We start from the raw sequence: 13,099 nt of genomic DNA, 5'->3' as shown, positions 1-13,099 counted from the left end.
CCCTGAGTTCCAGAACCACTATCAACCCCATCCCTCCTTTCCCTGGCCTATGGACATAGCCAAAAGGGATAGTGAATGCTGGCCAAAGGCCACTACAAAAACACCCTTAAAGTACCCTTAACTCACCAGGCAGATATCTCTACTTTTAACTCCCAGACTTCCTTCAAAGTTCAAAGTGAAGGGCCATCTGTTTCAAAAGGCTTTCTCTGATCCCCCTACAGGTCTCCTTTGGCATAGAGGGAGATTTGGGGGAGGGGGTGGCCTTTGCCTCTGTACCACTATTTTTGTATTACCATCACCTAGTACGTGCTTAGTCAATGTTTATTAGATTGAATTGCTGACACAAAACCATTCTTTGCTTGGCATTTACCAGGCAGAGAGCTAACATTTAAAAGATAATTCTGTCCAATGCTTCCCAAGAATTGCACTTCTCACATTCTGTTGTGAAGAGCTAGAATTGGCCAATACAACAATACAATTGTGTTTCTATTTTGTGGATAGAGAATCCAAGACAGCTAGATCATGAGCCTTGCTGAAAACAACATATACCAGCATGCCAGAATCCTTCTCTCATTGCAATATGAATTCCATGCTGGATCAATGAGACCATTTTATTTGCTCAAGAAATCAAACACAATCTGTGGCATTTCATCTATCAAAGTTATAAAATGTAATGTCAGGATCTCATTTGAGGAATAAAAGGTTGCCTGCATTCAAAGCAATTAGAAATGTTCTTAGTGGTCCAAATCTACAATTAAGGTTTGAAATAATGAAATCTTTATCAAAGTATCAAGTTGGAAATATCAAACTAAAATGTTTTGGCAGATTTTGCCAGGCAATATCTATGGTATTAGGCCTTGTAAGTACAGATTAATTTCTGAAGATAGCCAGTACGCCTGTATTAAATAGTTTTCAGAAAAGCTAAAAAGAAACATATCGCATTGGGATATGGTTCTTTTAACTGATTACAGATGATGTAACCTTCAAGCATATTGTTTGCTTTCAGTTAACCAAGTTTAAGAAATAATATTATATCTTTGAAACAGGTTAGGTTTTTAAATAGCATTTAATTAATCAGTGATATAAATCATAGTCATTTAGAACTGGCAAGGACCTGAAAGGTCACTGATTAATTTGATGAATAACAAAATGAGGTCAACCTCATTTTAAAGAAGAGGAAATTGAGGCCGAGTAAGGATCAATAATTTAGCAAAATGATACAAGGAGTGAATAGCTGAGCTGGGATTTGGACCCAATAGTTCTGAATAGATTTGAATATGAATCAAGGCCTCTTGGAGACAGAAGTGACAACAGGTTTCTCAATGGCCATGCTAGCAGAGTGATAGACTGAGGAAGTTGAAAGAACAGAGATTCAATCTACCTTTTCTGCAGAGACGGTGGACCACAGGTGTGGAACAGTGTCTCTCTTATCAGAGTCGGTTGATACATTGGTTGATTTTGCTGAACTGTTTCCTCTCTCCAATCTCCTTTTTCTGTTACAGGAGATCACTTGCTCAGGAAAGGGGAGTGATAGTGATATAGTCAGAAATGGAGGTGATAGAAAAAAAAAAATCTGTTTAATTGAAGAGGTAGTCTACAATCTTACATTACACAGAGAGCTGAAGAAGGATGAAGATGGAAAAAGACATTGGATTGGGTGATTTAAAAAAAAAAGTTAAGTGACCTTGAAGAAAGTTATTCTAGTAACATACTGCAGACAAAACAGATAGCAAAGGTCTAAGACAGCAAAAGCAGGGAATGTGCTTGAGAGGACAAATTCTTTCTAAGGGAAAAGAAAGATATAAGGATAGTTTGATGTCACAGTCTAGCTTATTTAGGATAGAGATTTAACCTATCTGTGGGCTGGGAAAACTCAAGAGAAGGACTGAAAATTTATAAGAGAAAACGTTTAAGGAAAAGATGTTTTGGAAGAGAGAGAAAAGAGGTAGCCTACATTAGAGAAGTTGGAGTCAAGAAATCCTGAACTAAAATCCAGTCTCAGATACACACAAGCTATGGGACCCTAGGCTAATCACTTAACCCTGTTTGCCTCAGTTTCGTCATCTGGAAAATGAGTTGGAGAAGGAAGCCAAAAAACCCCAAATGGGGCCACAAAGAGTCAGGTCATGACTGAACAACAACTAAAATATCTTGTATGCATAGTAATTTACATAGTCTCCTCCATTAAAATGAGATCTGATGTCAGGGACCATGATTTTTTTTATCTTTCTTTATTGTTAGCCATTAACAGGACTTGGGTGATAGTGATTAATGTCTATTGTTTGACTTTCAAGTTCAGCCACTTTCTAAACATCAAATGCAACTAGAGAATGTTTGTTTCCATGCAGAAGGCTCTCTAATGCCAAATACTATTTATAGCTGGTATGTATGACTATCTTCATCTTTAGGTGTTAAATGTACAAACAGTATGCTTAAAGAGACAAGCTAGGAGATGGTCAGCCTGCTAGTGTACACCAATATTCTATATTCAGTTCACTCCAAGTTACTAGCAATTGAGTCAGAATTTGAAATTAGAATTTGAAATTGTCTTCCTGGCAACAAATCCATTGAGACTTTAGTTCCTAAAAGCCTATCATGGTGATGTCAATTCTATTTGATTTTCTAAGATTGTGTAATTGTCATCTCCCTACCCCCAACATTTTCTAAATACTTTAGAAAAAATATCTTTAGAACAGAAAGTGATTGTAGGGGTTTTTTGGTTTGTTGTTTTGTTTTGGCTGTGTGTGTGTGTGTGTGTGTGTGTGTGTGTGTGTGTGTGTGTTTCAAAGGATATACTTGGAAGGTAGTTTCCTTTCCTCATTATCTCACAGTAAGAATTAATATTTATTTATAGGCTAGCAAATATGACCATTTGGAACAAATGCCCAAATTGTGCTTCATAAACACATGAATAAAAAGTTGGGAATTAAAAGTGGACAATTTACAAAAATCTGTCCGCAACTTACGAGCAGCTGGTGGTACAGTGTGTAGAATGCCTGGCTTGGAGTTAGTAAGACTCATCTCCCTGAGTTCAAATCTGATTTCAGATACCTACTAGCTGGGTGACCTTGGGCAAATCACTTGTCTCAGTTTTCTCAACTGTAAAATGAGCTGGAGAAGGAAATGGCAAATCCCTCCAGTCTGCCAAGAAAACCTCAAATGGGGTCACAGAGTTGGATACGCCTGAAAATGACTAAACAACAATGTACAATCTAAACTGTTAAAATATATCACTCTGAAGCCCATAAACTGGACAGCAGGGGGTCCTGCTCACTTAATGGCTGCCTTGCAGTGATTATCACTAGTAACAGTTTCTGTTGACTTAGTTATTTTTTTTCTTCTGTTCATTTTAAAGGCCGTTCCCTGACTACTTTTTAAAGAGGCCTATTCACTCAATGGGTGTTACCTCCAAGTGAGTACCTGAGAAGGCCAAGGTCTCCCACTGCATCCTGGGCCCTCTCCAGCCATCCTGATGAATATCAGATCACAGGACCCAGATGGCTCAGGACGAGAAAGTGAGGCTGGTGACTTCGCACAGCCCTCCCTCCCTCAAAACAAAGTCAAGTGCAAGTTATGTCATCATATCTCTGATGTCATGGTCTTCTTCGAAAACAAAGGGTGAACACAACACAACAAAAGTAATGTTTTATTTGACATTCAAAGCCCTTCATAACCTAGCTCCCCCCCATCTTCCCAGTCTTCTCATACCTTACTCCCTGACACACTCTTTGGTCCAGTGACATTGGCTCCCTAGCTGTTCCATAAACAAAATGTACCATCCCTCAGCTCTGGGCATTTTCTTTGGTTATCACTCAGGCCTGCAATGCACGGAGAGTATGAGCTGGGTTACTCAGTTAACTTGGACTACTCACAGCCTGCATTTGTCTTTCATTTTCAAAGACCATGACATCAGAGAAATGATGACATGACTTATACTTGACTTTGTCTTGAGTGAGGGAGGGCTGTGCAGGTCACCAGCCTCACTGCTCCTCCAGAGCCATCTGAATCCAGTGACCAGATATTTGTCAAGATGACTGGAGATGGCCCAGGATGCACTGGGAGACCTTGGCCTTGTTAGGCTGGCCATTTCAAGTACTCTCTTAGAGGGACAAAATTTGTTCCTGGATGCCATAGGAAGCTGTTGGATTTCATTGAGTCGAAAGGAAGGGGGAGTGTGACATGATCAGACCTGCGTTTTAGGAAAATCACTTCGGTGACTGGAGAATGGACTGGCATAGGGGAGACTTGAGGAGGCTAATGCAGTAGTCTAGGCAAGGTTTGCGGAGTTTGTACCAGGGTCAGGTACCATCAGAGATGTTGCCAAGGTAAAATCATCATGCCTTGGCAACAGCATGACTATGTGAGATGATAGTGAGAAATCCAGAATGACTTCTAGGTTGTGAGCCTGGAGAACAGGGAGGATGGTGTTGCCATCCACAGAGAATAAAAGGGGTATGAGTTTATGTGTGCAGTTTAGGGGGATAGTGAGTTCTGTTTTGGTTGATTTTAACAAATCTACTGCATACCCAGTTTGAAATCAGTAGAGACTGAGGTGGGAAAAGGATATTGGAACTGAATTATCAGCAGAAATGATCATTAAATTCATGGGAGTTGATGAAAAAGGATGATGTTTCCTCTAAAATAATAGGAAAGGGGGGGAGGATAATGTATTGGGCATATTTAAATATCAAAAAATATACTTCACAATTTCAGCTAGTTCTATAGAATGATGGTCTTTAAGTGTCTCGGGCCAGATTTAAACTCAGGAAGATAAGTCTTCCTTACTCTTGGCCTGGTGTTCTAAGTACCATGGTGCCACCTGGCTGCCTTGTCTGTCCCAAGCTACAGGATTGGTTCCAGCCTCTTTTACAACTCTTCACAAAATTTCAGTTAAGCTGCCTACCTACCAAGGATCATCCTGCATGTATACTCTCCCCTTTCCTGAGCTTTACCCACCAGGCTTTCCTTCCCCTCCACACTTGAAAAGCAGTTCTTCCACCTCCTAAAATTGTCACCTCTCTTCAAGAGCAAGCTCACATACCACATCAGATTTCTCATGCCCCAGGTATCTTATCCTACCATGGATATAAATTGCCATGAAGACCTGTACAGGTTTCACTGTACAAGAAAGTGAAAGCAAAACAAGGTACCTTATGAGTACCCTCTTTCCCTCAACCCACCAGAAAGCTTGGAGTACTTCTAAAAGTTCTACCTACAAAATTTTTGTAAATAACAATGATCATAAAAATCAAATGTAATTAGTGTTGTCTTAATCCTAAGACCTTTAAACACAACGAAAGATTTTTTTAAACATTGCTTTAAGTTTTATTTGCCAATAAATTAAAGTGTATTCATGTTTTATTCTTTTAGACACTTTTAAAATTCAAAGCCCCTAAGAAAAGGGCTGAGGCTTCCATTTAATCTTCAGATTCAGAACCTTCCTCATCTTGACTAATCTGGAAATAACGAAGTTCGTAAGTCTCCTTGTCAGATGCAACCACACGAAGCCAATCACGAAGATTGTTCTTCTTAAGGTATTTCTTGGTAAGGTATTTTAAGTATCTTTGGGAAGAAAAAAAAACATTTAATATCAGTATCTTAATCAAATGGAATTAAATAAAATAGTGATAAGGTCCATTATAATACATGCCCCTGGGAACTTCTCCAGATTTGTAATTACTAGTGACTTTGGAGAAACATAGAATGAATCACTACATTCCCACTTGAACATTCTAATATACATACATATATATATATATATATATATATATATATATATATATGTATGTATATGCATTAATCAAAAGACAAATTACTCACTCTGGAAAGAAGGGCCAGCCAAGCAGTCAGTCAATGTTTGAAACTATAACCTTAATGTTGGCATATGGCCTTTTCTTGCCCCTTGCCCATTACGAAGCCATTTTAAGGTGGGAATGACACCCATGGTAGTTCTAGATGTGCACAAGGTACAGCAGGTAGCCTTAGAAGGACCTCTTTCCACAATGTCAGGTAGATAAATTAAGAAAAAGGTTATAGTCTCACCGTTTAGAAAACTGCTTCTCAGACACAACGGTGATCTTATTCTTGAAGCGTTCAATATGAACAACGTTCCCTAGGTTCCCCGTTTTTCCATTGACTTTAACTTTCTCCTTCAAGAATTGCTCCTATTTTGAAAAATACAGAAAGAATACAATACTAGGGAAGGTAACCCTAGATATTCACTAGGGAAGGTAACCCTAGGAATACAACTTAGGTTAAAATCATATTCTCATTTATAGGCTAGCTAAATTCCATACTGAAAATTTTAAACCTCCAAGGTTGTATGTGAATAAACTGTTACTTACAAAATTTCCAGAATCAAAGATTCCATCTTCAACTGGATGAGTGAGGTCAAGGTTAAACTTCCAAGTTGATCTCTTAACCTTTTTATCTTTTGGCTTAAAGGAAAAAAAAGGGAACAGGTTTTTCAATAGTCGTTCTAATAAATTAGTTTATCCTACAAAATACAGTAGTAGATCTAGTAGAAAATAGAGGAAAATACTAGTGTGGAAATATTTCTTATCTTATACACTGTTCTTAGACCAAAGTATATGCAGAAGTTTGCCAAGAAATAATTTTAAATGCACTACAGGGAAAAAATAATTCAATCACTATCCCATTGTGGATCTTTACATAAAACAAAATTGAATTTGTTTTAAATATAGATTTCTACATTATTTGAGTAGATTTATCAAGTATCAAGACCTAAACACATAGGAAGCAGAGCAAAAGTTTCCCCTTAAGCAAGTTGGGGAAAACATAAGTTTGAAAGTTTACAGAATTCATTTTTTAAAAAATCCTTTATCATTTCTGACCAAAAATGGACTCCTTGGTTCCTCTAAGCCTTGCTGTTTTCCCCCAAATGTTAATTTATTTAACAAGAAAAGGGTTTTTTCAATTGAAAGATTGAATAAAAAAAGTGTTGGCATGCCCATTACCCATAGTTAATGAAGATTCATCTATTCCTAATTCTATAATAAAGAAAAAAAGAGTTTGTCTTGAAAGGGCCTCTTAACAGTTAAATAAGGAAGATCTGGTGCCTGGCACACATTAGGAGGTTCATTATCATAGGTGAGGAGTGAGTCACAAGACAGGGGTGAGTTGTAAGGCCTCATGATGCTAGAGAACCTGAGAAGGGAAGGCTGGTTAACCAGAAAGTTTCAATGATATTACTTAAGACGCATTACCTGCTGACCCCTGGAACTGGGTAAGTCATCAAGATTAGTTATACAAGATCATTTCTTTGGAAAAATTCTGACTGTACAATCAAAATCAAGTTCAGTTGTGTCAGCACAAGGCAGGTGTGGTCATGCTTGCTAAGTGGAAAGAGGCTGCTCAACACTTTACATCCAGAATTATTTCAGGGTCTACACCAGAGCTTGTGGCATCTAGCTCCATGTTTTACAGGAGAGGTCAAATGGGAGTTATCCAGCATAACACAAATACTATGTAGCAGAAGAGAGACTGTGAAATCTTACTTCCAAATCCAGCATTTTCCACTGTTCAAATGCATCTTATACGATATGAAACAAGAAATACTTGTAGTACTAACTTCTGTGTTACAGAAATGTGAAGTCAGTCAAAAACTTGGCTATTTCCATAACATTTTCGCTGGCTGTCCCCCCATCTTTTAAAGAATGCCTTTCACAATCCCTTGGAACTCTAGTGCCCTCTCTGTTAATTATCTGATTTATTCTGTATATGGTTTGCATTTATTTGTTGGCATGCTGTATCCCCCAGGAGATGGTAAGTTCCTAAAAGGCAGGGGCAGTTTTTTCCACTTTTTCTACCCCTATCCCAAAGCTTTGCAACAATGCCTGACTCATGGTAGGAGCTTAATAAAATGTTTACTAATTTGATGGCAGGCAGCGTCTGACTGATTGGGACAGAGGTGCTTGGTGGGTGAGATCCCAGTTGTTATATGACCTCTGCTCTCCAAAAGACTTGATCAGACCCAAGGACCTGTCAGATCCTCCCTCTGACAACACCACCCTGGGAGAAGATTGCCCAAGGTCATCTGCACCATCTCCTTCGGTCTGGTTCTTCATCTATAAAAGGAGGGGGTTGGACCGGGGGCTTCTAAGCTCCAAGTCTACCTTATACAGTGGACAGAGAGAAGAGGGCACTAGGCCCAGAAGAAATAATCTGAGTTCAAACTTGGTATCGGACATTTGTGACCCTGGACAAGTCACTTAACCTCTGCCTGCCTCAGTTTCCTCAACTGTAAAATGGAGCTCCTAAGAGGACCTACCTCTCCTAGAGGTGTTATGAGCATGAAATGGCAGCACAAAGACTGGTACACAGCAGGTGCTACATATGTGCTAGGTCCCTCTCTCATCTGAGTTGTAGGGAAGCATCGAATGAGATATTTGTAAAATGGGACTAGCAGAGAGCCTGGTACACTGCAGGCGCTACATACATGCTTACTCCCGCTCTCATCTGTAGAATGGGGATAGCGGCACCCCCAGACTGTGGTGAACATCAAATTGAGACAAGTGTAAAGGGCGCAGCACAGGGCCTGGTACACAGCAGGCGCTACATACGTGCTTACTCCCTCTCTTCTGAGTTGTGGGGAAGCATCGAATGAGATATTTGTAAAATGGGACTAGCAGAGAGCCTGGTACACAGCAGGCGCTACATACATGCTTACTCCCGCTCTCATCTGTAGAATGGGGATAGCGGCACCCCCAGACTGTGGTGAACATCAAATTGAGACAAGTGTAAAGGGCGCAGCACAGGGCCTGGTACACAGCAGGCGCTACACACATGCTTACTCCCGCTCTCATCTGTAGAATGGGGATAGCGGCACCCCCAGACTGTGGTGAACATCAAATTGAGACAAGTGTAAAGGGCGCAGCACAAGGCCTGGTACACAGCAGGCGCTACATACGTGCTTACTCCCGCTCTCATCTGTAGAATGGGGATAGCGGCACCCCCAGACTGTGGTGAACATCAAATTGAGACAAGTGTAAAGGGCGCAGCACAGGGACTGGTACACAGCAGGCGCCGCCTAAGTGCTGGCCACGCTATTACAATTTTATAAAATCCAATCTGACACCTACATACATTAGGCGACCACGTAAATCGGCATGCGCAGTGAAGTCCCCCGGGGAGCCCTCCCGCACCCCCGCTCTCGGACCCGGCCGTGGGGAGGCCGGAGCCGGGGCCGGGGGAAGAGAACGAGGCTGCTTCCGGCTCACCCAGGGGTCGAGCCCCGCGCCTCCCGGCCCTCGTGGGGGGAGGGGACCGGAAGGGCCCGGGCAGGCCCCGACGCTCGTCGCCACACACACGCTCACACACACGCGTGAAACACACGCACGCGCCCACCCTCGGGGCTCCCGCCGCGTCCCCGGCCTCCCACGCTCCCAGTCACGGGCGCCCCGACTGCCGCAGCCCCGGCTTACCGGCGCCATGTTAGACACGCACGTCACGACAAGAAGGAGCTCGCGCCTGCGCATTCTGTATTTATAACGCGGCGTACGCCGAGGCACGCACCGAATGACGTAAAGACGTCGCCGCCGCCACCGGGAGACGGTGAGGCGAGGAGGCGTAAGTTGGTAACCAAGGAGACGAGGGGCGTGGCCTATAGGGGGAGGAGTCGGCCGCCTGGTCCTCCGCTGTGAAACCGGCTGGGCTGTGTTCCACCTCTGACAAGTCCTGGGTCTCGGAGCTAGCTAGGGTTAGGGGCTAGGACGATCCCCTTTACACTTGAGGCAGTTGAGGCTGAATTTTTGCCCGGGTCCCATGCTCAAATCTAGTGGCTGCCGTAGAAATCCCGCTGTTTTGGCGTGCGATAAAACGGATTTTTCTCTATAATTTGGGTCAAAAGTGGCATAGACAGAATGAATGGGAATCGGAAAATTTACGCTTATCAGATTCTCCTCGTCCTCTTCTTCTCCCTCCCCTCCTCCCACCCCCAGCGCTTTGCAGGTGGATGATCACAGTCACGAGAAATATCTCTTTTCTTCCCCATTTTGCCATCAGCTCGTTGGTGTAACAAAAAGGGCACTGGCCCTGGCTTCAGGACTCTGGGGACTTAGCTTCCTTCCTGGCCAAATAAGGAGGGAGCCTAGGACAATGTAGAACACATTGGTTCTCTTGAGTCACCAAGTAGTGCCCAAATCCCACCTTCTCCAGGAAACCTTTCCCAATCCCTCTTCATTCTAGAGCCTTCCCTCTGTTCATTGTTTGCCATTTAGTTTCTATATGTCGCCTCTGCCATTAGATTGGAAGCTCCTCCAGGGCAAGAAATGTCTTTGACCTTGCTTTGTATCTCTGCCTCTTAGCACAGTGCCTGAAACATAGGAAGTAGGCTTAATAAATGCACTTTGAATGACTGAATTATCAACTGTTCAACCGTGGGTAAGTCCTTTAGTAGGGGGAAAGCAGTAAAGGCTGGACTGGGTGGCTTCTGAACTCCCTTCTCATTCTAGAGCTTTTCTGTGTAGTGGACAGAACCAGTCAGGAAGACCTGAGTTCAAATTCCATCCCAGACATTCAGAAGCTGTATCACTAGGTACTTAATCTATTAACTGCTGTTAAAGCGTAACTGGGCAAGTCACTTAATCTTTCTTTGATTCGCATCTCTCCTGTGTAAAAGGGAATAATAACACCTACGATCACATGAGTTGTTGTGAGGTTCAATTGAAGTAACAAGTTGGCAAATCTTCAAAATGTTATATAAATGCTACTAGCAGCAGCATAATAATGGGTGAAAAAAGCCAGGTACTCATGTTCTCAGTCTCTCTCACTTTCTAATAATTATAAAATTTAATCATGACTCTTTTCATCTGTTTCACAATGAACTGGGAATAAGCTGAGTCACCTGACTTCCATCCAGAAGGACAGGAAGAAATCACTGACCTGGAACACAATGCAGAACCTAGTTTCCTATGGAAGATCTTGTTGTTCTGCCTAATCCACTAATTCAGGCTAATTTCAACTAAGGGGAATTGAAGGGCAGAAGTCTAAATAGGGACAGAGGCTGCTCAAAGTTTGCATAAAATGGGAAAGTTTTTGTGCCTCCTAAAACTGTTGACTTTCTCCAAAACTTAGGGCTTGTCTGTGGAGAAGTGGGCTTTTCCTTGTGACGTCACTAGGGACAATGGAGACTAGTAATATATACAGCCTGAGGCAGTGAGATTAGAACGCTTGTTAGATTTGGAAGTGAGAGCACCTGTATTAGAATCTGGGCTCAATCACTTACTACTTTTGTGTGACTTTGAGCAAGTGCCTCACTCTCTTCTTTGGGTTTCAGTTTCCTCAACTACAAAATGTGGATATTAGATCAAATGTCCCTTAAGGTTCCTTCTAGCACTCAACCTAAAGATCCTTGCTCTTGATGGACTCCCTGTACTATGACAAGTTACTATCTGATGAAGCTGTTTGAAACAAGGGAGATCTAAAAGCAATTTAAGAAGGATTTCCACATAACCAGAACCTGCAAGATTCTTGTTTACCTCAGAAGGTTTACCTCAGAACTTTCAAAGATCCTCGAATCCCAACTTGTCTGAAGCTTCTTTTTCAAAACGAACATGGAACAGATGTGGTGCCTGAAGCATCACAAATTCATTTGGAGCTAATTTGGGAACACTGATAAGTGTATTGACCAAATTTTATAGTATGGTTTATTATCATTTTCATCGGAGAGAAAGTTGGGAGTTAATAATAATAACATTTCTATATCTGTTTGCAAAGTGTTTTAAATATTATTAGTTAATATTAGTTAAATAATTAAATTTAATTAACCAGTTAAATATTAGTTGATATTTAATTGACAATTAAATATTAATGTTATATTAGCTCATTTGATCTTCAAGACATCCCTTTGATGTGAATGAAGACCGGAAGAATTAATGTTTTAGAAATCGTCTTTGATACATTCCAGCTATGTACCATTGGACGACTTAGTTCTCTGCACCTCAGATAACTCATTGTAAAATGAGGATAAGGATATCTATGATCCACAGGACTGGTTGATACTATAGCTTATGAGCCCCAACTGGTGTGCTCCTTCTGATTATGCCACACAAGCAGCCAGACTTAAAAATCTTTAAGAAAGGGTTATTTACTGAAAGAGTATGGTAAGAACAGTTGGTACAAAGCATTCCCCCAAAAGTCTGTGACACAGTCTCTCACCACCGGGATATAGAGTCCAGGGGTAAATGGGCTAAAGAGAGCACATGTGGCCAAGGGGTAAAATCACAGCTCTTGGTTGCCAGAAATCTTCTTCTTCCCTTTATAGGGATACTAATGAAGTACCCCTTAGGCACAGTGTGTCATTTTTGCTAGGCTCCTTGTAGAGTTGTGAAGCTGACTCCTCAGTGTACCTAGGGTTGTCCTGTAGATGCTGCTAGAAATCTGATAAAAATTAGAAATAAAAAATTACAAATCCTTTAATACTTCTAAGTTCACAAAGCCATCTTCTAGCCAGCAGAGGGAAAGAAGAGACTCATTTCTTCCCCTTGAAAAGTCATCCCCTTCAGGAATATAGCTGAGATAGTCCTCTCTGCTATTAGAAACTCAAATCCATGATTCTAAAATAACTTACTGGTTTTATACAAGCCCTGTAGAACATCATCAACCTAGCTATCATTTATAGAGTGCCTACTATATTCCAGACACTGTGCTAAGTGCGTTAAAAAGATTTCATTTGATTCTCACAAAAACCCTCTTCAACCAAACCAAATGTATTTCATGTGCAACATCACTTCATTCTTTTCTATAGCTTTCAAGTACTTCCAAGTTAATCAAAGACTTGCTGCACTAATCTAAACTCATTTATTGATTCATGATAGGTGCTCTCACCTGATTAAGGTATCAGGGCCTAGTATTTTGTTAGTTGCTTTCTGCTAGGGTAATTAGGCTATTGATTAACTCAGCCCCTCCATTTACATTGGTGTTACTACATTTTAATAGAGATATATAAGAAAATAATTTGGAATAAAATGTTCAATTCAGCATGTTTTTGGAGACTCTCTTACTCCTCCAAATACCATTCCAACCTTAGTCATTATCTATTTATCTCTTTCTTGTTTACCAGTTCCTCACTCCAGTTTCC

At 41.2% G+C, this 13,099-nt stretch overlaps 1 protein-coding gene across 1 annotated transcript; it reads right to left on the bottom strand.

Moving 5' to 3' along the window:
- Nucleotides 1–5,301: 5,301 nt before the first annotated feature.
- On the bottom strand, nt 5,302–9,975 carry RPL22L1 (ribosomal protein L22 like 1). The gene is made up of 4 exons (XM_072618481.1): nt 9,444–9,975; nt 6,345–6,437; nt 6,043–6,164; nt 5,302–5,562 (listed from the first exon to the last, which is right to left on the bottom strand). The coding sequence occupies exons 1-4, from the start codon at nt 9,495–9,497 to the stop codon at nt 5,418–5,420; spliced, it is 414 nt and encodes a 137-aa protein (XP_072474582.1). The 5' UTR covers nt 9,498–9,975; the 3' UTR covers nt 5,302–5,417.
- Between the last annotated feature and the right edge of the window lie 3,124 nt (nt 9,976–13,099).

This window comes from Notamacropus eugenii, chromosome 6, assembly GCF_028372415.1.
Source record: "Notamacropus eugenii isolate mMacEug1 chromosome 6, mMacEug1.pri_v2, whole genome shotgun sequence".
NCBI classification, from domain to species: Eukaryota; Metazoa; Chordata; class Mammalia; order Diprotodontia; family Macropodidae; genus Notamacropus; species Notamacropus eugenii.
Note: the sequence above shows the minus strand (reverse complement) of the source record. Positions and strands in the feature narration are given on the sequence as shown.